This window comes from Chelonoidis abingdonii, chromosome 3 (assembly GCF_003597395.2).
Source record: "Chelonoidis abingdonii isolate Lonesome George chromosome 3, CheloAbing_2.0, whole genome shotgun sequence".
Classification (NCBI taxonomy): Eukaryota; Metazoa; Chordata; order Testudines; family Testudinidae; genus Chelonoidis; species Chelonoidis abingdonii.
Window position 1 is genome coordinate 176,104,472 of NC_133771.1, and position 25,097 is coordinate 176,129,568.

At 44.7% G+C, this 25,097-nt stretch overlaps 1 protein-coding gene across 8 annotated transcripts in view; it reads right to left on the minus strand.

The window, feature by feature from the left end:
• Positions 1-25,097, minus strand: part of HHAT (hedgehog acyltransferase) — a 406,300-nt gene that overhangs the window by 315,457 nt on the left and 65,746 nt on the right. For all 8 annotated transcript variants that reach the window (XR_012655622.1, XR_004371388.2, XR_012655621.1 and 5 more), the window contains one exon: positions 11,154-11,304. Coding sequence is in view for 5 of the 8 variants with exons in the window: in XM_075064349.1 (XP_074920450.1) it covers positions 11,154-11,304 (151 nt within the window). In the remaining 3 variants the exon portion in view is untranslated. The remainder of the gene's footprint in view (positions 1-11,153; positions 11,305-25,097) is intronic.

The following is a 25,097-nucleotide window of genomic DNA, read 5'->3' on the forward strand; positions in this document are numbered from 1 at the left end:
GAGACTAAACCATTCGCCCCTCTTTCCCCTCCCCGTTCCCTCCTGGGTTGCCTTGGGAAGCTTACGATTCAAAGTCCTTGGATTTAACAAGAGGATGAACATTTTCCTTTCCTTTTTTCTCCAGCACCAATCCTGGTTGAGTTCAGCATCCTTGGTCTTAAAACAAGGGGGAAAAATCAATCTCAGGTCGGTTTAAAGAAAAAAACTCTTTTTAAAGAGAAAGTAAAGTTATTTCTGTAAATCAAGTTGGAAATGCTGTACAGGGTATTCAGTTACTTTAGATAGACGGACTCCCCGCCCGCCAGCCTAGATTACAGGATACAGCACAGACGTTAAATCTATCTCCGCCAGATTACATATTACAACGTTAAAGAAAACAAATAAGCTAATCGCGCCTTTTTGGACTAGTCTATATTTGAACATGAGAGATGATTTAGGAAGAATATGAGAGAAAAAAAAAGAGATAAGATAAAAAGAATATTAGATACTAAAATAATAAAAACAGAATAGAAAAAAAAAGAAGAAAAAAAAAAAAACAGCAAGAAAAAAAAAAAAAAAGACAAAAAAAAGAATAATAAAAAAAAAAAAACCCGATCCAAGATAGCGGCGTTACGTACACTTTTATGTATCATTGAGAATGTCTGTCTGATTATGGGTACAGGTGTTCGCTGTTGTCATGTCACATTCTCGCAGCATATATGTGTAAAGTGCGTGGCAACTGGCCCAGGCAAAATCTGCAACCTGCGTGCGTGAGATTCTTCCAGTAGCGTTACGTCCTCCCAGTCTGTATCTCTGTGGAGTTACTGGTTGAGAAGATCAATGTGAGCCGTATTATAATCCTGCCTTCACATACAGGGATTTAACCTGCCACTCTCTCTCTTCCTGCTAGCTCCTTGCTTATTTAAAAGTGATTGTTCGATTTTGCGCGTGTCATGGACTAATGAGAGAAGTGCTTTGACACTCTGTGTCTTTTTCTACAGATATGTAACTGCCGCCATGGTTTTGGCGCCCTCGCCAGTGACCGCTTGCTGAGAGATGATAGGTTCTCTTCTGGCAATCAGCCAGGCCTTGCAGTTTATCTGTGAATCCACAGAGACGGAAAAGAAATGAGGAGGAGTTGGAGCATTGAAGAGGAGTGAGAGACAAAATAGTGGGAAGTGCCCATCGAACTATACCTAGGAGAAAAAATGCCAAAGCGGAAAAAGTACTGAGCAAATGATAACGTGAGAAAAGAGGAGGCTGATGGAAATCTGAATCTATGGACAGTGCACCTTTTCTTGGTTCACTGCTTGGCCATACAGTTCCAGGAGAGCTACGCCTAGCAACTCAGATAATGGCTGAGAAGAGTTCCGAGTGTTGCTAGGGTAAAAGTTTCTCCGACGAACGTGCACGCGGCGCGCGCACACCTAACTGGAATGGATATGAGCAAGCACTCGAAGAATTGAAAGTATCTTGTCCCCTCATTGGTCCTCTGGTCAGGTGTCAGCCAGGTTCACTGAGCTTCTTAACCCTTTACAGGTAAAAGAGATGTTAACCCTTAACCATCTGTTTATGACACCAACCTAACAAAAAACAACAATAAAAACCCCTATAATTTGCATGCTGGCACAAGATAATCTCAGAACAAATTTGGAACAGCAGATGAGGTACATTTCTTGCTTTATGACATCCTGTTATTGTGTAACCCGTCTGCCAGGTGGTTAAATGTCAGCAAAAAAGGCCAGTTTCAATATATCTAGAGTCCCTTTTGACAAATAACTAAACAGGATTGAGGACCCATAGCAAAATTAATGTAGCTTCAACAGGCAGAACTTCCATACTGGCAAGCACCCCGAAACAGTACAAACAAGAAAATCATTATAGGGGAAAGAGAACACAGTCAAACTTGGGAAAACACAGCAACAGAATATATATGAACATAAAAAGCAAAATGCCCCCCAGTCCCCTTTCCAGTAACTTTGGTAGTAATCTGTCCAGCTCCCTATCCATCTGCCAGTGCATGTCCCACAGATGACAGTTCCTTGATTAGCCCCCCTCATCTGCCCACCAAACCTCACTTATGGTTTGGATCAGCAGGCTGCTATAAGCCAAGTACCTCTTTGCAAATCTGTCTTCATTCCCATGGAACAAAGCCAGTTTGTTATTTAGCGTTAAGGTGATGGATAGGCAGGGTCCCACCAGAGCCCACTCAGCTCTGCTGCTGTTCTCTGCATTACCTTCACAGCGAAGTCTCCCCAGAAGGGAAGCCAAGAGCACTTAGGACCTTTAAGCAGAGTCCAAGCTGCTTGGAAATGAGCTCTTTGCCACCAGCTAAGAGCTACTTCCTTTTTCTGAGCCTCTCTGGGAGCCTACAACCCCTCAAAATCCAAGTTCATGAGTTACGGTGACTCCTCACTAGAGGATTGTTGGTAGGCAGTTTCTGCAAATCAAGGTCTCTATGGCACCACTTTTCCCTTTTCAGCAATACAGGAAGTAAAGAGCTCTTTCCTCACTAGCTTCTGGATATTAGTCTTACAATAGAAACAATTTTCAAAACTGCAGGCATCTTAAAAAAACCCACCTGCATTCTTTAAATATATCCTGATTAACTACAAGTACATGGAAACAAAAGGTCTCCTTGGAAAACTGTTTTTTCATATATAGTTTCTACAACTGATCTCAGGTCCAATTCTTTCTCTCTCTCTCTCTCTCATACTCACACCCCTTATTGACCTCAGTGCGTGTGTGCACAGGTGAGGGCTTATAGCGGCTCTTAGACTTTAAAGTATTTGGGTTTGTTCCCTCTCAAATTGGTAATATCTATTTCTTGTATTTACGGATTTCAAACACAAGCTCCCTTTAATTGATGGATTAATTACTAAAACTAGAACATTTCAGCATTGTAAGAGAAATTCTTTTTAATTCAAAGTTGCTTTGTAAGTAGCCCTTTGCTATGTTTAGGAGATCATCTAATACATTGAAATTTTTGGTGCACAGGTAGTTCTGAGGTGAACACTTTGTTAAATGAGAGGGGTGAGGATTCACTCACTTCAGCAGGACAGAAATTCAAAACCATTCTAAATAATTATAAAACAGTTTTACAAATGCAGCGTCTATGATAAACTGGAAAACTTTCACCATTAGCTTTTTGCCATCAAAGACTAGAAACAGCCTGAAAATGACATTCATAATCTGCAGAGAACAGAGAAGGAAGCACAAACTTGTCTTGCCTTTTCTCATCTTTTGCTTTTAGCTGCTGGTTACGTCCCACTGGAGGGAAGGGATTTCAGAACAGAGGGCCAGAATTAAAGGAAATTACCCAGAAAGATCTGATCTTCTTGGAGAAAGCTGCTAGACCATTTACAGGGGTTCAAACATTGATTTTCTATTCAAAACAAGTAAATTTTGTACAATATGTCTCTTCTGAGTCCCACAGGAAATCCTCTCCCAAGTCAAAAGACAGTAGCACAGCTGCTAATATAGTCTTTGGGACAAATGCTGCCCCAGTGCTCCCTTACAAAGTGGGTGGGGTTGGTGGGCAGATCCTAAATATGCTGGTCATTCTCACTCCTCCCTCAATCTCTTCCCTATATTGCCACAGGAGGTATCAAGATATAATTCCCCACTCTGAACCTTAGCGTCCAAAAGATGGGGTACCAGCATGAATTCCTCTAAACTCAATTACCAGCTTAGTACTTGTAGCACTGTCACCAACCAGGAATTCCAGTGCCTGGTACACTCTGGTCCCCCCAAAACCTTGCCCAGGGAACCCGAAGATCCAGAGGATCCGGGTCTCAACACAAGGAAAGTAAACTCTGTCCCCCCCATTGCCTCTCCCAGGCTTCCCCTCCCTGGGTTACCCTGGAAGATTACTGTGATTCAAACTCCTTGAATCACAAAACAGAGAGGACAATTCACCTTCCTCCCTCCTTCTCTTTCCCTCTCCCTGACTCTCCCTGAGAGAGAAAGTAATCCTAACACAGAGAGAAAAATTAGCCTCTCTCTCCCCCTTCCCTCCTTTCTCCCCACCAAATGCATAACACAGGATTTTGTTACAGTATAAACCCTCTGATACTGCAACTGCAGTCTACGCAGTGACATCAAATGTCTAAAGCAGAGCAAGCAGCTGATAAATGACTGGGTTTCCAATTGTTTGCTGTTCATCATTAAAAAAAGTTACACACAATCAAGCTGGTCTATCAGGCTCACACTCAGGGCCTTAATATTTGAGAGTCTTTTCCCTTGAGTGAGCAGTATGAAAAGGAGAAACATTTTCTCATATGGTCTTTTCCAGCAGACATAAAAGACAACTGGAGAAGTAACTGCAATTTTAGGAAGCCTTTAAGGAAAACAGTGAGGGAAGGTAGAAGACAGTATCTGGAGGAGAAAGGGACAGTGTGGTGAGGCAATCACCCCACTCCCTGAGAAAAGGGCTGGAACAGGCTTTTGAGGCTGTGCAGACTGGTAGCCAATCAACAAAGGCTTGTGGGGAGCCAATCAGGGCAGAGAAGAGGCAGCCAATCAGGGCTGGGCGAGGCCGTATATAAAGGCTGCCTAGCAGAGGAGAAGTCAATCTCTCTCTGATTAACAAGGGAGAAGGACTGGCTCCTGAGGTAAGGAGCCAGCACCTTGGAGAGAGCAGTGCTGGGCAGGCTCTGGGGAGCAGGAGAGAGCTCCAGCCCAGTTATCTGTCGGGCTGTGACCTCTGCTACAAAGGGCCAAGAAGGTGCACAGGGACAAAGGGGAAGTGGCCCAGGGAAGAAAGGCGGACAAGAGGGGAATGAAGGAGGGTAGAAAGAGGTTGTCGCTAGAGGGTCCCTGGATCGGAACCCAAAGCAGTGGGCGTGCCTTGGTCCCCCTTTCCCTCCAGAAAACTGTGGCCAATACAGACTGCAACTTGCCCCTGAGCTAAGGGGCTAGACTTTGGGGTTGTGGTTGGCCACTCCAGCAGTTGCAAGAGGAAAGACTGCTGTTAAACCACCACCACCACCACTACCCAAAGGGGGTGAGAATGGAGTAGTGGGCACTGAGAGAGGGCAGTGTCCTGAAGAGGACACCGCTGAGCAGGGAGCAATGCGGGTCCCAAGGCAGCAGAGCAGATGGTCAGCAAGACACCACACGCGGAGGGTGCTCCATAACTGAAGAGTTAATTCCTGAAGCAACCAGCGGGAGGTGCCAGCAGTGGTGAGTCTTGACCCCATCACAGGCAGGTACACAGACACTTACCACTTAATAGGCCTGTTTTATACTGCACATTTACAGTCAGGAATATTATTAACCTACAGAAAATTTCTAGCCTACAATTTACAATTCCCTAAGATCTAGCGTAAATAATATACTTTCATCATATAAAGGCAAATAATCCATTAACAATAAGGAGGCAGATGACCTAGATTGTTTAGATCAATCTCCTTCAAATCATAACCCAGCTGCAACTATCTGATGTCACCGATATATCTGTTGGATATTTTTAACATATTAATATTTTACACACACACACAAACTCTTGGCAAGGGTACCTACTTTTTCATCACACAGCAAGTCAATTCACGTTGTTCCAGCAACATTTTAGCTGCTCTGTTGGTAACACAACACAATCACAGAGTTTGGCTCCTGCCCTGCAGGCCAGCACATTCTGCTTCTAGGCAGAAGCATTTCCCATCTGGTCCATGCCATACTCCAAGATTTTTTATCTTGAGGATAAGACTGAAGTTCCAGCAGAGAACCATGTTTGCTCTCCGTGAGCAGGGTCTATCATTTAAAGTGGCACAAATCTTTCTCCTTCTTTCTGGAGACACATCACTTCAAACACCTAAATGGACAAGAATTAGGGTGCTAAGCATGGAATGCAATCTGGAATCTGTTACATGGCAGCTCAAAATGCCAGACCTTTCTCCATCCCCTTGCTCAACACATTAATGCTCCTGGCTGGGATCTGTTTTACCACTCTCCAATTACATTTCCTCCATTCTGGATGTACAAATCAGAAAGATATCCCTATAAAAACCTGTCTCCGACAAACTCCTTCCTACCCTTTCCTGGAGAGTCCTCATCTTCAAGGCTTCACTGACCCTAGGCTAAAACAATGTCGTAAGACCATTTTTTAAGAAATGTCTGTTCCCACCCCCATATTTGCCTCCAAACTGTGATACAGTATTTTGCAGATGCCAGGATTGAAACATGTTTAAGTTTGTCTGTAAGGCCAGTAAAGACTGGACCCTAGATAATACAGAGTGGTTTAAGTGGATGGAATCAGCAAGGGGAAATTCAGACTGCACTATTCAAGGAGGATAGGGAGCTGTGGGGGAGCACCACTTATCCAAGAAAGGGAGAGGAGGAAGAAGCGTAGCTGTGTTTCCTTGTCTCCACACTGTAGTCCCTAACAGTAAATGTCCTCCTGTCAGAGAGAGTTTATGGTGTTTCCATAGAATTTCAAGATACATTGATCATTTACTTTTGCATATGCATGTGCTCCATACTCACCGAACAAGTAGAATGGGCACATAAAATAGAAACACACTTTTCTTCATAAACAGTATATGGGCTAATTAACATTTCTGGAAAATGTTTAACAGGCTTCTCCACTGAATTCTCCTGCAGGAATCATCCTCTGTATTGACACACTGAAATTAGCAGGTGTTGTAATGTATATTATTTATCTGTTAGATTCCTAGTTTCCAGACCCTTAATCATCAGTATCCCACTAAGAGGGCACTTTTTCAACCAGAACTAATTTCTGGGTATCAGTGTAAAGTTGTTAACGCCACAACAGAATTCAATCTCTTTTAATTTTACTGAACTATTTGCTTGTAGCCTAAGGATCTGTATAGCAAGCATTAGGCTAGAAGGATTTCTTTAAGCATTTTTAAGCCTCCAACAATACTGGTTGTTATCACATGTACTTAGCTACCTTGATGTTACAATACTCTTGCTAATTCTCTACATAAAAGGCAGTTTGATTCCCTGTGGCTGAAATTTGGAAATGCAGTCATTAAGAGTCAGTTAGACACTCTATCCTGGTCTGTCACGGAGCTATTGTCCCATCTTGCATAAATCCAGAGCTGGATATCACACTATTTTCACAAATGCAGTTAGTTTTAATTACTTATGATAATACTGTATAATGTGCTAATAAACTTTAGGAAAAACAATGACATCTTAATCATATAAACCTCACTACCATTCTTAGTAACTGTATCCTTGATGAGAACTGCAGAGACTCCTGATTTTTTTTCCACGAACATTTTTGAACCAGTAAAGTAACAATTAGCAACAGTCTACTGTCAATAAATAGGGTAACATGTCTCTTTATTACTATTTTTGTATGCATCCATTTTGCAATAGACACTCTGCTGGATAATTGGTTAGTGTCATATGGGAAGCACATGGATTGTTTCTCTGCAGCCTTCTTTGTTTCTTGAGCTCTCCTAATATTTTCAACAACAGACCATGGGATTTTTCTTTCTGGTCCCAAGATGTTCTACATGCTACATCGCACCATGAAACAGGCAAGTACCAATCATTACTAGGAACTCTTGCATGAATCTGCAATGCAAGCATCTCTGTTTCTATGCTTTAAGGACATGCGATGCTGGTGTAAGAACAAAATCAATCTGTCCAACCTACCAGGAACAATACTTAGTGAAATCCTTACTCAGCTGATATCCTTGCTTTGCATGTGATATTAGCATTATCCTCCTAATCTCCATAGCCTCACATTCTACTATACCTAGAGGCTCCATGCATCTATCAATGTGAGTATCATCTTGCTTTTATACTCTCTGAATGCCATCTTTAAACTGCTGTTTCACTGACAGTGTCTGCTTGTCACCACTACAGTCTATTCTGTATTTGTTTATGTATTTGGTAATATTCTATTCCCCACCTTAGCCCTAAGAGTCTTTACCAGCCTCAGATTTTTGTTGTTCCAAAAAGCCAGATTCTAGTGCAAGTCTTCATATTGCACAACATTAACAGCAGGCCCCATCCTATTACTACTGTAATTGTGACACAGCTGTTGAGGGTAGTCATTGAAGCCTGGTAACACACAAATTAAATACTGCGTTTGTATCAGAATTAGGCAACAACAGTTTCCTAGACCTCACAACACAGGCTATTTTGCTTTCCAACCTTTTTGATATCCTGGATGCAGCCAAGATACACTACTGAAATTCTTGATGGGATGACCAGGTACTCCTGCGATAGTCAGACCTCTAGACTAAAAACAAAGGCTGTTATTCTAGCTTCCACCTCCGATGGTGATATTTCTATATAAGGCACTGAACACATAAAAAGGATTGCAGCCCTGTGGATAGCAGTGATTCATGAGTTTAACTGTAAGGGTATGAGAGAATCATAACTCAGGGGATGCAGAGGGCAAGCTACGTGAGATTTCTTAGATAACTGAAATTGACCCATAATTCACTAGTAGCCATGGGAAATTCTACCACTCATATGGCTTTCATAGCAACACATCAAATCAGCTGGACGTGAACTGATTTCAATACACAAATCCAATCTGTGAAATATCATATTTAATTATTTCTGGCCATGATTGTTCCCTATGCACATCAGTGAATGAGACATTTTGGCAAAAAACAACATATTTTTCTTCTACTGTAAGAGTGCAAAACAATCTAAATCTGGTTACCTAGTGGAACAAAAGTTTCAATGATCTAATAAAATTTGAAAGTGTTATAACTAAAATATTTAATATATATTTTTGGAAGTGTACCGAAAGCTTTAAAAAAAAAAAAAAAAGCAGCTACTCTACCTTCACAGTCAATAACAATTCTTCCATGGTTTATTTGTATCCAACACAATAATATTGTCTGTATTTGTGCTGATGTTCAATTTAGTTTACACTTCAGGAGCAATGCTCAGATTCCACAGAGTAATAATTGACACAGCAGGAAAACACTGGCTACAGATTCAAACTCTGCTTTCAAAGTTCAGGCAGGCCAAAAGATGTTGCTATCAGCTCACAGGCTGGCAAAAAACAAAAAGATTTCTTTTTCAACCTGAAGGGTCAAAAGTTCAGTTCACAATTTCAAACAAGAATCTAATCCAAAGGGGTCTCTTATTAAGTAGCTTGGATTTTTAATTATTTTAGAATGTCTTATTTATTTCTCTACAACCTCAGCCACATAACCCATTCCTTTTTTGAAAGTTTTCTACTGCCGCAAAGCAAAATCCTGGTAAATAATTAGTTTTCTTTGATATGGTCAGCTTCTGACCAAAAAAAAAAAAAAAAAAAAATCATCCAAATCAGTCCTGATAGTACTGCAGCATGCAGGTCTATTAATTTAAAGAAAGGAAAAGGAAAAAGTTTTATTTGTATTACAACTGTACATAGAATCCCTACCACATCAAGCATCATCATTTGGCCCTACCAAATTCACAGCCAATTTTCATCAATTTCACAGCCATAGGATTTTAAAAATTGTAAATGTCATTAGTTCAGCTATTTAAATCTGAAATTTCATTGTAATTGTAGGAATCTTGACCAAAAATGGAGTTGTGGGGAGGAGGAGGTCGCAAGGTTATTGTCAGGGGTGTTGCAGTATTGCTACCCTTACTTCTGCTGGTAGCGGCACTGCCTTCAGAGCGGGGCAGCTGCAGAGCAGCGGCTGCTGGCTAGGAGCCCAGCTCTGAAAGCAGAACTTCTGCAAGCAGCAGCACAGAAAAAAGGATGGTATGGTATTGCCACCCTTACTTCTGCACTGTTGCCTGCAGAGCTGGGCCCTCACTCAGCAGCCGCCACTCTCTGGCCACCCAGCTCTGAAGGCAGCAGTGCAGAAGTAAGGTGGCATGGTACAGTATTGCCATGCTTACTTCTATGCTGCTGCTGGTGGGCTGCTGCCTTCAGAGCTGGGTGCCCAGCCAACAGCTACCACCCTCCAGCTGCCCAGCTCTGAAGGCAGCACAGAAGTAAGGGTGGCAATACTGCAACCCCCCCTAAAATAACAACATGTTGACCTCCCCTGCAATTCCCTTTTGGGTCAGGACCCCTAATTTGAGAAACATTGGTCTCCCCCGTGAAATCTGTATCGTGTAGGGTAAAGGCACACAAGACCAGATTTCACTGTGGGAGACCAGATTTCACAGATGGTCATGAATTTGGTAGGGCCCTACTCATCATGCTAGGCCCTGTACAAACACACAGTGAAAAAGGAGACCTGGCACCAAAAAGCTGACAGGCTTAATTATTTAAAGCAATTTCTAAGCTTCACAACCACAGTTTTCATTTTGATTGCCCATAATGTTTACTTAGACCTGGGGGAGACAGAATTTCATGCTAAAAATGAACAAATATTGTTTTTAACATGCTAATGCTATGGAAAGTTTTCTTCAGATACAGTTTTCTTCCTATTAAAGTGTTATAATCCACAACTCTCCTCTCAGGCAGCGGTGTATTATCGCCTAGGCCAACAAAGCCTAGGCTGAGGGCGGCAAATTTGCTCATGCCCCCTCCCCAACTCCGCCCCTTCCCCAAATCCCTGGCCCGCCTCCTCCCCCCAGGCGCGCCACGCTTCCCTCCTTCCACCTTCCTCCTAGGTTTGCCACGCGAAAGCACTGGGAGGGAGAGAGAAGCAAGTAGCCACAGGCTCAGAGGAGGCAGAGCAGAGGTGAGCTGGGGCCCGAGGGCGCAAGAGTAACAGGGGGCGGGGGAGGCTGGGAACCACTCCCCGCCCCAGCTCACCTCTGCTCCACCACTGCCATCTCCCGAGCGCACCGCATCTCCACTTCTTCCCCCCTCCCTCCCAGGCTTGCCATGGGGGAGCGTAGGTGAGCTGGCGCAGGGGGGAGGGTGGCAATTTTATTAATCCGCCACTGGTCTCAGGGTAACTATTCATGTATTTCTTATCCTTCTCTGAATGAATTTTCAACTGAAGGGTATTTTTTGGACCAAGATTGAAAAATGAATTGTATTTCTTAAATATCTAGAAAAAAATAGTCAGCTTAGTGGAGTCAAGTGTCATGGATCTAATTCTAATCATTAAGACACTGAAAATCCTGAAAGGCAGGCTTCCCTGTATCTCTGTGGCATGAAAAAAAGCAAACCTCAAACTGAAGATCATGTAAAAGATGAAAAAAAGAATAGTTCAGACCACACACACTATCAATACACTGAAAAATTACTGTCATATCAATAATAAATGAAACTTACTGACCTCCACATTCCAGTGAAACTGTGCATTGTGCTCACGCAGCGAGGTAAAGCTGGAGGTTTGAGTCCATCCATTCGAATAATAAGAGTAGGAATACCAAAGAGAACCAGGTATTTCACATAAAAAAATAGTACTTGAGCTAATGCCAGGCCACCTGAAAGAGAACATGCCAATGCCTTAAAAAAAAATAAGATAAAGAAAAACACATTTTAAAAAATGTTACTGATTTTTTTCCTCATTCAAATGATCCATTATCAAAAAACCTAAACATTTGTTTGATTGATAAGCTGTATGATACATATATTAAGTATATTTTAGCTCTTATAAAATGTATCTATGATCTTAAATGCACACACAACAAAGTGGTATTCTTTCTAGTACAGAGACGTAACAAAGCATTAGCAGCTCCACTTTCAAAATCTCAGTTTGGACCTCAGGTCTCAAATGTTATGATAAGCAATTATCGACTTGTGTAGAGCTGAAAAAATCAAGATGTATTGACCCAGAATATAAATATTTACCTCAAGGGACAATAAATCTTGATGTCTGCCAAAACATAAAGTCAATACACAGTCTGTACAGTATTATTACACACACTCTTCATTTGTCCCTCCAAAATGGGTACAAACGACTGTTACCTTTGTAGTATCCTGGCAGGCCCAGAGAGAGCCCACCATGTCAGATTTCTTGTGTGCACCAATAAATCAGAGAGGGGGACTCTATACAACCAAACATCTTCCCAAAATATTCCTTCCTGGCTCAGTCTGAACACAGCCTGCAGAACTGGATCTCAGTAAAGTACTTAAACACGTGCCTGACTTTAAGCACATACGACTGAACTGCTCACATGCTTAGCGATGGGCACATCTTGAAGTTGTGTTCATCGTTAAGTACCTTGCTGAATCCTTCCCCTATGTGATTTCAGGGAGCCAGACCCAGGGCCGACAAGAGCAGGGAAAGCCAGTACAAATTACCAGGGCCCAGCAGTCCGGAAGGGGGCCTGGGACCCAGCTTCATCGGCCCTGTTTAGCCAGTCCACCCTTGCTGAGGGGTCCGAAAAAATTTTCTTCACCGGGGCCTGAACCCGCTCTCAACAGCCCTGGCCAGACCTAGAGCACAGAAGTTCAGCATCTGAATCTAGAACATGGATGTTTTTGGTTATGCGCGTGCCCATGGCCCAAAGCCAGAATATGCACAAAAAGGAGTAATCCTCATTTACACTGGTGTGAGATCAGACAGTGAATTCACAGGTGTCAACCATGCCAATAAGGGCTGTAGAACTGTGCTTTCCATTTGCATTTTTACATAAGAACATACGAATGGCCATACTGAGGCCTGGTCTACACTATGAGTTTATATCGAATTTAGCACCGTTAAATCGAATTAACCCTGCATCCATCTACATAACGAAGTCCTTTATATCAATATAAAGGGCTCTTAATGCCGGTATCTGTAATCCTCCAACGAGGGGAGTAGTGCTGAAATCGGTATTGCCATGTCGGATTAGGGTTAGTGTGGCCGCAATTTGACAGTATTGGCCTCCGGGCACTATCCCACAGTGCACCATTGTGACCGCTCTGGAAAGCAATCTGAACTCGGATGCACTGGTCAGGTGGACAGGAAAAGCCCCGCGAACTTTTGAATTTCATTTCCTGTTTGCCCACTTCATGGAGAGCTGAATCAGCACAGCGTGACCATGCAGGGCTCATCAGCACAAATAAGGCATTAAGTCTCACGAATCGTAAAGTGCAGCATAGCATGACTGTACAGGCTTGTACTGGATCTGATCGCTATATGGGTGACGAGGATTTTTGTTGCTAGCAGAACTTCCATTCGAAAAGACAAATTGAAAAAAACATTTGAAAAAAAATCTCCAAGGCCATGATGGAGAGAGCCACCAGGGACTCAGTACAGCCGCTGTTGTTGAAAGTTAAGGAGGCTCAGACAAGCCTACCAGCAAAACCAAAGAAGGCAAACGGCTAAGGTTCAAAGGCAGGCCACAAACCACTTATTGCTGAGTGCACGCAATTCTAGGGGGAGGTTCCACCCACTACCCCACCCCTGACCATGGATTCCCAGGCGGGGTAATCTCAGCCATGCTTTTGGAGGATTCTGCGGATGAGGAAGATGAGGAGGAGGAGGAGGAAGAAGAGGACGAGCTTGCAGAGAGCACACAGCACACCGTTCTCCCCAACAGCCAGGACCTTTCTCTCAGCTGACAGAAAGTACCTCCAGGCAGTATCCCACGCCCAGAAGCTGGAAGGACCTTCTGTCGTGAGTGTACCATGTGTAATATAAAACGTGGTTTAAAGCAAGCATTTTAATTGATTAATTTGTCCTGAGGACTTGGGATGCATTCGCAGCCAGTACAGCTACTGGAAAAGTCTGTTAACGTGTCTGGGGATGCAGTGGAAATCCTCCAGGGACATCTCCATGAAGCTCTCCTGGAGGTACTCCAAAAGCCTTTGCAGAAGGTTTCTGGGCAGGGCAGCCTTATTCCGTCCTCCATGGTAGGACACGCGACCACGCCATACATGTAGCAAGTAATCTGATATCATTGCATGACAAAGCCTGGCAGCGTATGTCCCAGTTTTTGCTGGCATTCAAGCAACATCCGTACTTTATCTAGCTGTGTTATCCTCAGGAGAGTGATATCATTCATGGTAACCTGGTTGAAATACGGAAATTTAATTAAGGGGACAGAGGTGGCCATTCCTACTGGGCTGTTTGCCTGTGGCTGAAAAAAAATCCTTCCCTGCAGTTAGTCAAGCGGGCGTAGGAGGGGAGGGTGATTGGCGCTGAGCTTTTTCGCGTTTGGCTAGCAGGGATCTTCCCTGATACCAGTCACGCGGTGGGGGTGGGGGTGTGGCTAGCAGGGATCTTCCATGATACCAGTCACGAGGTGTGGGGAGAGGTAAAGCGATGATCCCAGAGAATTGGATGGGGGAGAGGAGTTTGGTTTCTGCTGCTGCATGTTAACAGGAAAGACGCAGCACTCAATGGGCTTTGCTTGGTATTTGGGAAAGGAGGGTGCTGGTTTTATGAAGGCTGCAGAAGCCGAAAGACAATGGCTTATCATGGACGCATGCAAGCCGAATTCTGTTGCCCGGACCTGCGTCTGTGATCTCTAACACCAAAGCCGCAGGCACTCAAAATTAAGATGCAAAATATGACCTTGTACTGAAATAACATGTGTTATGTAATGTGAATAGTGTTGTTCTCAGCGAAAGAGTATAACCATTGTTCTGTAAAATGTATCTTCTCTCCCTTTTTTTCTCCTCCCTCCTGCAGCTGCAATTTTTTCAAGCCTCCCTCCTCTGTCCCGAAGGCTAGCTCAGATAAGGCGGCGAAAAAAAAGGACACGAGATGAAATGTTCTCGGAAATCATGGAAGTGACCCACAATGAAAGAGCTCATCTGAATGAGTGGAAGGACATGGTATCAAAGTACATGAAAGATGCCAGTGAACGTGAGGACAGGAGGGACCAACGTGAGGACAGGAGGGATGAACGTGAGGAGGGGAGAGACACTCGAGAACACAGGTGGCGGCAGGAAGATCAAAGGAGGCGGGATGCAATGCTGGGGCTGCTCCGTGATTAAACTGACATGCTCCTGCATCTGGAGGAGCTTCAGGAACGGCAGCAGGATCACAGAGTGCTGCTGCAGCCCCTGTATAACTGCCCTCCCCGCTCCCCAAGTTCCATAGCCTCCTCACCCAGACATGTAAGAACACATGGGGGGAGGCTCCATGCACCCGCCCACTCCACTCCGGTGGACAGCCCAACCAAACGGCTGTCATTATTTTGAAACTTTTTAGTGGACTTTTCCTTCCCTCCTATCCTCCTCCCAAACCCAACCGGGCTACCTTGTCAGTTCTTTCCCTCTTTTTTAATAATCAATTAATAAAGAACACATGATTTTCAAATGCTAGTAACGTTATTTCCTTAGAAAGCAAGCTGTGATCAAAGGGGGAGGGTGGGTTGCTTACAGGGAATGAGTCAATCAAGGAGGCGGGTTTTCATCAAGGAGAAACAAACACAGTCACACCGTACCCTGGCCAGTGATGGAACTGGTTTTCAAAGCTTCTCTGATGCACACCGCTTCCTGGTGTGCTCTTCTAATCGCCCTGGTGTTTGGCTGCACATAATCAGCGGACAGGTGATTTGCCTCAGCCTCCCACCCTGCCATAAAGGTCTTCCCCTTACTCTTACTGAGATTGCAGAGCACATAGCAAGCAGCAATAACAATGGGAACATTGGTTTGGCTGAGGTCTGAGCAAGTCAGTAACTTGCGCCAGCGTGCCTTTAAATGGCCAAATGCACATTCTACCATCATTCTGCACTTACTCAGCCTGTAGCTGAACAGCTCCTGACTACTATCCCAGCTGCCTGTGTATGGCTTCGTTGAGCCATTGGCATCAAAGGGGAAGGCTGGGTCACCCATGGATAAACTATAGGCATTTCAACACCCAAGTTGTTATTTTCGGTCTGGGAAGAATTCCTTGCTGCAGTCGTTTAAACGGAGTATGTTCCCGAAGATTTGGCGAGCGTCACGACCGCTTCCTGGCCATCCCGGTGGATGTTGGTGAAATGTCTCCTTGTTGATCCACCAGTGAAAAGTACGCATTGAAAAGTACCACCTTGCGGTTTTATGTACTGGGTGGCCTGGTGCTTCCGGTGCAAGATAGGGATATGGGTTCCATCTATCGCCCTCCACAGTTAGGGAATCCCATTGCATAGCAAAGACATCCAATAATTGACCTGCGCACATGTCTCAGAAGCGTCACTACCTCTCGTAACTGCAGCTTAGTGATTGCTTTGGCTACTTGCATCACAGCAGCGCCTGAACAGTAGATTTTCCCACTCCAAATTGATTCCGAGGACTTGACTGGTAGCTGTCTGGTGTTGCAAGCTCCACAGGGCTATCGCCACGTGCTTCTCAACTGTGAGGGCTGTCTCACCTTGGTATTCTAGCGGAATTTCAGGGCAGGGAAAGCAAGTCACAAAATGTCCATGATGCCAGGCCTATGCATGCAAAGTTTTGGCAGCACTAGGAACGTCCCACACACTGCAACTATGCGGTCCCACAGTATCTGTGCTTGTTTCCCCGGGGCCAAAATCGGCGTTTCAATTGGCTATGAACTTTCCCCATTACCACCATGATCTCCAACGAGGTAGGGGCCTCAGTTTTGAGAGTAATTCTGTGTCCATGTCCTCATCAACTCTCCTTACGCCGCTCTGCTGTAGCCGCTGCCGGCTCTCACTGGTTTTTGCAGGTCAAGAACTGGTTCAGCATAGACTGCACGAGAATGCGTGAGGTTGTTACACCGTCCATGATTGCTGTCGTTGAGCTGAGCAGGCTCCATGCTTGCCATGCGTATGGCGTCTGCACAGGTTCACCAGGAAAACAAAAGGCATGAAACAAGTTGTCTGCCACTGCTTTCACGGAGGGAGGGGTGAGGCTGTACCCATAACCAACCAGCCAACAAATGTTTTATGCCCATCAGGCATGGATCTTCAACCCAGAATACCAATGGGCAGGGGTCAGACTGCAGGAACTATGGGATAGCTATGGATAGGCTAGCCCCACAGTGCAACGCTCACCAGAAATCGACGCTAGACTCGGTACATGGATGCACACCACCGAATTAATGTGCTTAGTGGTGAGCCGCGTGCACTAGACTTTATACCATCTGTTTCAAAAAAACGGTTTCTGTAATATTCGGGAATAATCAGTAGTGTAGACCAAAGGTCCATAACAGTCCAGTATCCTGTCTGCCAAGAGTGACCAATGCCAGTGTCCAGAGGGAGTGAACTTAACAGGCAATGATCAAGTGATCACTCTCGCTGCCATCCATCTCCACCCTCTGTCAAACAGAGGCTAGGGACACCATTCCTTACCCATCCTGGCTAATAGCCATTAATGGACTTCAACTCCATGATTCATCCAGGTCTCTTTTAAACCCTGTTGATAGTCCTAACCTTCACGTGTAACACACCTCATCAGGCAAGGATCTTCGTTTCCACAAGTTTGACTGTGTGAAGAAGAAAAAAAAAAAAACTTCTTTTATTTGCTTTAAACCTGCTGCCTATTAATTTCATTTTGTGGGAAACCCTAGTTCTTGTATTATGGAATAAGTAAATAACTTTTCGCTTATCCACTTTCTCCACATCACTCATGATTTGTTATATCTCTTACCATATCCCCCCTTAGTCTCCTCTTTTCCAAGCTGAAAAGTCCAAGCCTCTTTAATCTCTCCTCATATGGGACCCATTCCAAACCCCTAATAATTTTAGTTGCCCTTCTCTGAACCTTTTCTATTGCCAGTATATGTTTTTTGAGACGAGGAACCACATCTGTACATAATATTCAAGATGTGGGCATATCAGGGATTATATAAGGGCAATAAGATATTCTCTGTCTTATTCTCTATCCAGGGCCGCCCAGAGGATTCAGGGGCCTGGGGCAAAGTGGGGGAGCTGCGGCGCTTGTACTCGCCCGGCAGCGGTCCAGGTCTTCGTGGCATTTCAGCGGTGGGGGGGGCCCTTCAGTCACGCCACGTCTTTGACAGCACGTGAAAGGGCCCCCCGTCGCTGAAATGCCGCAAAGACCCGCGACCACCACCAGGCCAGGGCTCACAGGCCCAGGGCAAATTTGCCCACTTCCGCCCCACCCCACCGCCCCGTTGGCAGCCCTGTCTCTATCCCCTTTTTTAATTATTCTAACATCCTGTTTTTGCTTTTTTGACTGCTGCTGCACACTGCCGTGGATGTCTTCAGAGAACATATCCATGATGACTCCAAAGATCGTTTCCTGATTAGCGGTAGCTAAATTAGCCCCATCATAATGTATAGTTGGGGTTATTTTTTTCCCCCAATGGTGCATGACTTTACGTTTATCCCACATTACATTTCATTTGCCATTTTGTTGAGCATTCTGGAGGGGTGTCATCGTTGGCACCATACTTGGCAGGGGAGAGGTGGTGTATAGGGGGTCAGGACAGTCAGGGACAGGAAAAAGGAGGTTGGTGGGGGTGGAGTCCCTGAGTGGTGGTCTAGGGAGGGGGATTTTCAAGGGAGGAGGACCAGCAACCAGTGAGGGACACAGGAGTAGGATAGGCCAGGGATTCTGCAGAGGGGCAGTCAGGGGCAGCAAAAAGTGCCGATGGGGGTCAGATAGGGGGCAGGGCCAGGCTGTTTGGGGAGGCCAGCCTTCCCCTACCCTAAAGCTCATTCAGCAGTTTCTAAGGCTTGCAGACAGCTATTTAACATAAAGAGCCAAGCTGTTGTGGTAAGGAATGGTGTCCCTAGCCTCTGTTTGTCAGAGGGTGGAGATGGATGGCAGGAGAGAGATCACTTGATCATTACCTGTTAGGTTCACTCCTTCTGGGCACTTGGCATTGGCCACTGTCAGCAGACAGGATATTGGGCTGGATGGACCTTTGGTCTGATCCAGCATGGCCAGTCTCAGGTTCTAAGCTAAATGAATCCAAAGTTATGGAGACAGATATGAGTCGAGGAAGCCAGCAGAGTATCAGAAACCTGGAAAAATCTCTGACTGGATGGGCTCAGTGTTTGGTCACAAGCTGAGGTGGTTCAAAAGTTTTGGATTTTTTTTAAGCAGAATTTTTTTTATTGTTTCTTTAAACAGTCAAACACAGCAAGCAGCAAATATTGGCCACACACTTCTGAAACCCCAAGCCATGTTCAGGTTTGGCAGACTTATTTCAGCTTTTATTTGTAAAACACACTTTTTATTGTTGTGTAGACAAGAGCTAAGAAATTCTAGCCATAACGTAAAGCCTCCTTGCTTCCCCCTGAAAATCCCTATGAACTGAAGAATGTAAACACTGAATATAAATCAAGATGGTTCCAAGTGATCAGTGACACAAACCCAAGACACCCAGCACACAGGCAACTAAAGCTGGCTCTGATTAGGGTGACCAGATGAGAGGAAGAAAATATTGGGACACATTTGGTGGGGTGGGGCAGTTTGCCGGCGGAGCAAAAAAATAAAAAAGGGGTGAGTGCTGCCAATGGAGTGGGGGGAGAGGGAGTGGGGCAATTTGCTTCTGGCCCCATGAGAATACATTATTCTATAGTATTGCAACTTCTTTTTATGGAAGGGCCCCTGAAATTGCTTTGCCCCAGGCCCCCTGAATCCTCTGGGTGACCCTGGCCTGGTTTGATTCCTGTCTGATTCAATTTCTCATTTCTGTTCTGACCATTTTTATTTTAAGACCTAAGTTATGGTTGCCACCTGCACAAACTGCTTGTGAAAGCTACAGCACATTATGCAAAGTATCCTCAACAATACCTGCGGCATTCATAATGTATATCTTAGGAATGTAAATAATGGATAACAGTGCATCCTACAATACCCTAATGTCTGCATCAAATGATACATCACAACCTCTTCATGAGAAGCTCTGTTAGCACCGTTTTCAAGACAACACTGCCTGATTCCAGACAAAGTAGGATTAAACTGCAAACTGGGAGCTTGACACATCCAAACTACATTTCCCATGAGACATCGTGGCAGCATTTCCAAATCAATATATTTTGATTTACAGATTAAATATTTTGATTTCCAGCCAAAATATTTCAGTATTCAAATTTCTGTCAAAAATCAAAATTAGTGCTCCTAAGTAACGCAAAGCAGGCAGAAGTGTACTACTAGTGAATCTAATCTTAACAGTTAAAATTAAAAGGTGATTCAAGGTTAATATTAAATACCTTCCACTCATTAGCAGTATCATTTACCTTTGGATTTCTTGAGAATAAATAAAAGAATGTTTTCTGAGTGCCAGGACTAAACAATCAAGGTGGTTTTCAAACCACATAAGCCTTTTTTTTGCTTCATAAATCATCGTCAACATGTAAGTTCAGGAGTAACTGGCAATTTTCATTGGTGATTCATGAGAAGAACAGAACAGACTTCCCTTTTGAACAGCTACATTGACCCTTGCAGTGTTGCCAGTTTCAAGCAGTTGTTTCTGTCAGTAAACAGGACAGATATGACTAGGAGGATACATATAGTGCAGATATACAGAATTACAGTGTGCGGTTTGAGGGGTGGGGAGTCGTATGGTTGTTTTTTTTTTAAACAAACTCACTTTCCAGATCACCACCACATTTTAACGGAATACTGACACGAAGTGTAAGTCAAACAACAAACAGAGTTTCGAACAGCTTTGATCTGGTAGCTAAAGTATCTCAGATTCTAAATATAAGGTTGCTGGGGTTCCTTTGATCTTCCCCACATTCAATACCCTGCTCCTCTCCCTGGAAAAGCCCACAGGAGGGGGAAAATACATCAAAAAACTCTGAGAGGGTCACCTCATGGAGCTGGAGCCACATTCTCTCCTGCAAAGATTTGTGGCCTAACACAGTGGAGTGTGTGTGGTGGGGCTGCATCCTGTAAAAGTTAAAAATGAAAATCCTCATAGATAATTAGCTCACCCTTCCATGCATACCCTCTTTCATAGAATATCAGGATTGGAGAGGACCTCAGGAGGTCATCTAGTCCAACACCCTGCTGGTAGAAATGTAAATCATCGCCGGGGGAGCAGGGTAATAGGCATTCATGCGTGTGAGAGAATGTGACACTCGGTCCCTCTTGCTCGCTACTGCAGCTCACTAGGCATGGAGGTGCAGGGCTTCAGGGTGTTTCTGAGGAGGTAGGAGTGAGGCAGGTTCCTACCTCTCAGGCAGAACAGAATATATACTGCTGGGGAAATTCTGTGCCACAGGGCCACTGGACCCAGCACAGCCCAGCTCACACATAGAAGACACTGCTGGGGGCAGGGAGAGGGAGATGTATTTTCAAAAGGCACTTATGAAGCCTTCCGAGCATCAGCGGGACCCTTCAGAGTCTATAGCTAAATACAGGTCAGTGTGTCATGGTAATGTTCAGCTAGGTACTTACTGCACCTTTGTGATTCCTCATCATCCTGTGCTACGATTTTTGCATGCTCAATTAGTGAAAAATACAATTTTATTTTAAATAGTTTAATCAACGCACTTAGAAGAAAGCAGGACCGATTCTTCTCTCCTTTATACCAGATTTACACAATACAACTCTATCACTGTCAGTTACCCTGATTTTTCCTGTTTCTGACCTAGGGTGACCAGATGTCCCGATTTTATAGGGACAGTCCCAATTTTAGGGTCTTTTTCTTATATAGACTCTTTTATCCCCTACCCTGGTCCCAATTTTTCACACTTGCTGTCTGGTCACCCTATTCTGACCTGAAAAAGGCCCATCTCTTCAAATTGTTAATTATATCGATTAAATCCAAATATGTAACTTACCAAACTCTGAATGAAGACAGTAAGCAGACATTTACCTTCTGTTCATATTGATATTATAATGACAGTACACAAAATGTTAGGACCTAAGTCCCCAGTGCCTGAAACATTATAAGCAAAAGGACTTGTCTACACTTGAAAACTGTTTCAGAATAGACTGCCTTGCATGCACACACAGTATTTGTTTCAAATCCTCTGGCTTTCTAACCCACATCAACCAACCCACTTTGGAAGCAGGTTTACTGAGAATCAGGATGATTTTTTCCACAACAAGGTAGGTGTAGAGACATTCCCATTCTGAAGCAACTGTTTCACATCTGGCAGTCCTCCCACTGCTATTCTACATTGCTTTGCCAGCCACCTGGATCAGACTGTTTACTGGTGTGCCTGCTACTGCTCTGAGATCATCTTGACCAGATGTTACTTCCGCCATGTCAGTGCTAGCGAGCAGTCAGGTACCACCCCCCCATTTGCAATTCCAGCTCATGGTGAGTTCACTTCCCCAGAGCTACATGTCGATTAGATAGCAGCCATGCCCTATATTTTCATATGGTACTGTGCACAGAACTTCCTTGCCTCCTGTGGAGAGAAGTGTGTCCAGACCCACCCGAACAGCAATCACCAACTGAAATACAGAGGTCTACGAGCAGCCATCAAATGAAGGACAGGTGGCATTGCTGGGGCATGAACCAGTGCCACACCAATGAAAAGAAGTTTCAGCTGAGTTACTAGAATGTTAGGGACAACCATGCCTGGGTGAGAACTCACATTGTGCCTACTATAGGAGCTGGACCCTATTTTTTGGTAGAGGTTCCACCACCCAACCACAGCTTCCTGTGAATTCCACCTAGGATTCCCACTTGGATGCCAGCCAGGATGCAAAAGCCAGAGGTGATTAACCTTGCAACACAGGATCTTGTTGACCTGCTCAAGCCAATGAACCCCAAGGCTCATACAATGCTGGAGACCCAGGAGACCCCCAAATCACAGTCAGAGGGCCAACTGAATCACAACAGAGACCTAACCTGGGGAGAAGACTTCTTCCAGTATTACAGTATGTGATATATTGCAACTGTACTGGGGGATTTAAACTACTACTCGGTACTGCCAGGGCACCACCATGATGGGCTAGTCTCTCTCTCTCTCTGCCTTCTTGGCTTTTAACACTCGCCCCACCTAGAGCTCAGAATGGCAGCTGCACTGGAGAATTAAAACAGTACTATTTATTTCTCAGAAATATGCAAACACACAACCAATGCTCAAGCATCCCAGGTCCACCCCATGCCCCACCATGCTGCTTATTGCTCCTGCTCCCTTCCAGTTCTATTTGAGATGGCCGCACTGTGAGGGTTACAAATGAGATGCACTGAACACAAGTACATTTATAGTAGCAGAAGATACGAGAAAGAAAAAGGACTAAAAAAAAATATTCTGGCTCATGGTTTCTCAGTTTTAAGAAAACTTGAGGTGTTAGGACCTAGGTCACCCAAATCAGGCTTCAGAGACATTTCAAAAAGGATTTCAAGGCATTCATTCAGCCCCTCTCCCCTCCTCCTTTTGGTTACTGCAGAATTCTATTTATTTTTCACTTTATGCTGATCCATGGATATTTAAAAAAAAAAATTAAGGCAAAGACAGTGCTCTGTCTTAGGCACACACATTGCACAGCAACACAGCTCTCTCACCACTGTCCATATAGCTTGTGCTTCCCTGCCACTGCTGCACCAGCTCCAGGGCACCAGCCTGGCAAAAAGCAGCAAGGTGTAGCTTCCTGGTTTGCCTACTGCCTTGCTGAACACAATCCTTCTCTGCCTTTTAGGACCACACCTTAGGGTAACATCCTGGAACAGAGCTGGCGCAAATGCAATTACTAGCCTTCCCCTGCTGCCCCCCGCCACAACCCATTGCCGACACACAGAGTCACATGCAACCACGGGCCTGGGCCTGCTGGTGCTCCTTAGCACTCTCTGCCCACCAGTAGTCTGCATAGGTGCACGTACAATTATTAACCATCACACCAGGTGACCCAAGAACCACATGCCCCTTCCCACAATAAACTCAGGGATGTTGCACAAATAGGGAAGTATGTTTTAAAACATCTGATCTCCAAGGTTCTACCCTCCAACATCTTACCCCAGCTTGGGAAAAAGCATATGGGAACTGAATTCTGAAAACAGAAAAAACACATTTGACCATTACTAGCATGTAGACTTGAGCTGAGTCCTGCTTTGAGCAGGGGGTTGGATTAGATGACCTCCCGAGGTCCCTTCCAACCCTGATATTCTATGAATTTGGACAACTGCATTAGCTTTTTCTTTCCCTCCCTAGCACCTGACATGTTGTTAATGACCACAGACAGGGGTGTTATCTCTGGGGAAAGGGAAAGAGGACAATGGATGACAACACTTTTACCACCTTGCATCTGCATCCCAGCAGAGGGAACAAGATGAAGGAGTGGAGGGCAGGTTTCCTTAAGCATGATACAGGGAGAGGATGACGACAACAAGGAACTGGCTAGGGCCTTCAGCTACTGGGGGTGATGGAGAGGCAAACAGACCTGCTGCAGAACATAGGGGCACTATGTTCAGCACCCTAACCTAGCCATGTCTTAGGGTTGCCAGTTTTGGTTGGACATATTCCTGGAGGTTTCATCACATGACATAATATTTAATTTTAAAAATAATCTTTAATTCCTGGAGACTCCCGGACAATCCTGGAGGTTTGGCAACACTACCATGTTTTGCAGACCTCTCCCTCTGAGAACCTGGCATACCAGAATACACCCTTCACTCCCACAACGCTAAGGCACAGGCCAGTGAAAGGATTCACTCCCTGCTGGGGCACATCCCTGCAGCTTTGCCTAGGGATTAGCTCTCTCCGTCTGGCATCCCACAGCCCCTTCAGTTGTCACCTCTCTCTCTCTCTCACTCTCAACTCGGGTCCCTCCAGACCAGCTGGCATCTCTAACAATCCTGTGCCAATTCTCAATGACTGTTAGGGAAACTCAGGCCCTGGGTTCCAGCCCAGGGACTCTATAATGAGCAGCCAAGGTCTACACAGTCCCCTTCCTTGCTGCAGTTTCCCTGGGCTTCTTCCTACTCTGTCTTCTCAGGTTTTCTGTCCCCACAACTCCTCTGGGGTTAACCCTTCTTCCATGGCTTATTCTCCTTTTGGGTTTTCTGCTCCTAAAGACTGACTGCAGCTTCCTGCTCTCCTGACTTTACACTAACCAGCCTGCTCCTGCCCAGCTGGGCTCCATGCTCTGCCACCAAGTGCAGCCAGATAATGTAATTTTCCTCTCAGGCACATTAACTCTCTTCAGGGCCTGTGTGGGTACACACCTGTTCATGGTACAAACCATGAAGACCGCAGCACTCTGTGTTTCCTCCATGCTGCTCGACTGCTCTTTGAAAATGGCACAGGCTCATGAAAACAAGACTATTGGTGGGATAAAAGGAGAGTAATCATGGATTTATTTAGTATGACCCTAAGTCCCAGAATTTTTAGTAGGTTTCCCCCACAGAGAAAAATCTCAAGAAGGGTAGAACCTAGCAGAGGTTCACTGCACCATAGGATGTCTGCCCAGAATGCTGAGCACTTATTTTGAAACTTGGGGGGAGGGATAGCTCAGTGGTTTG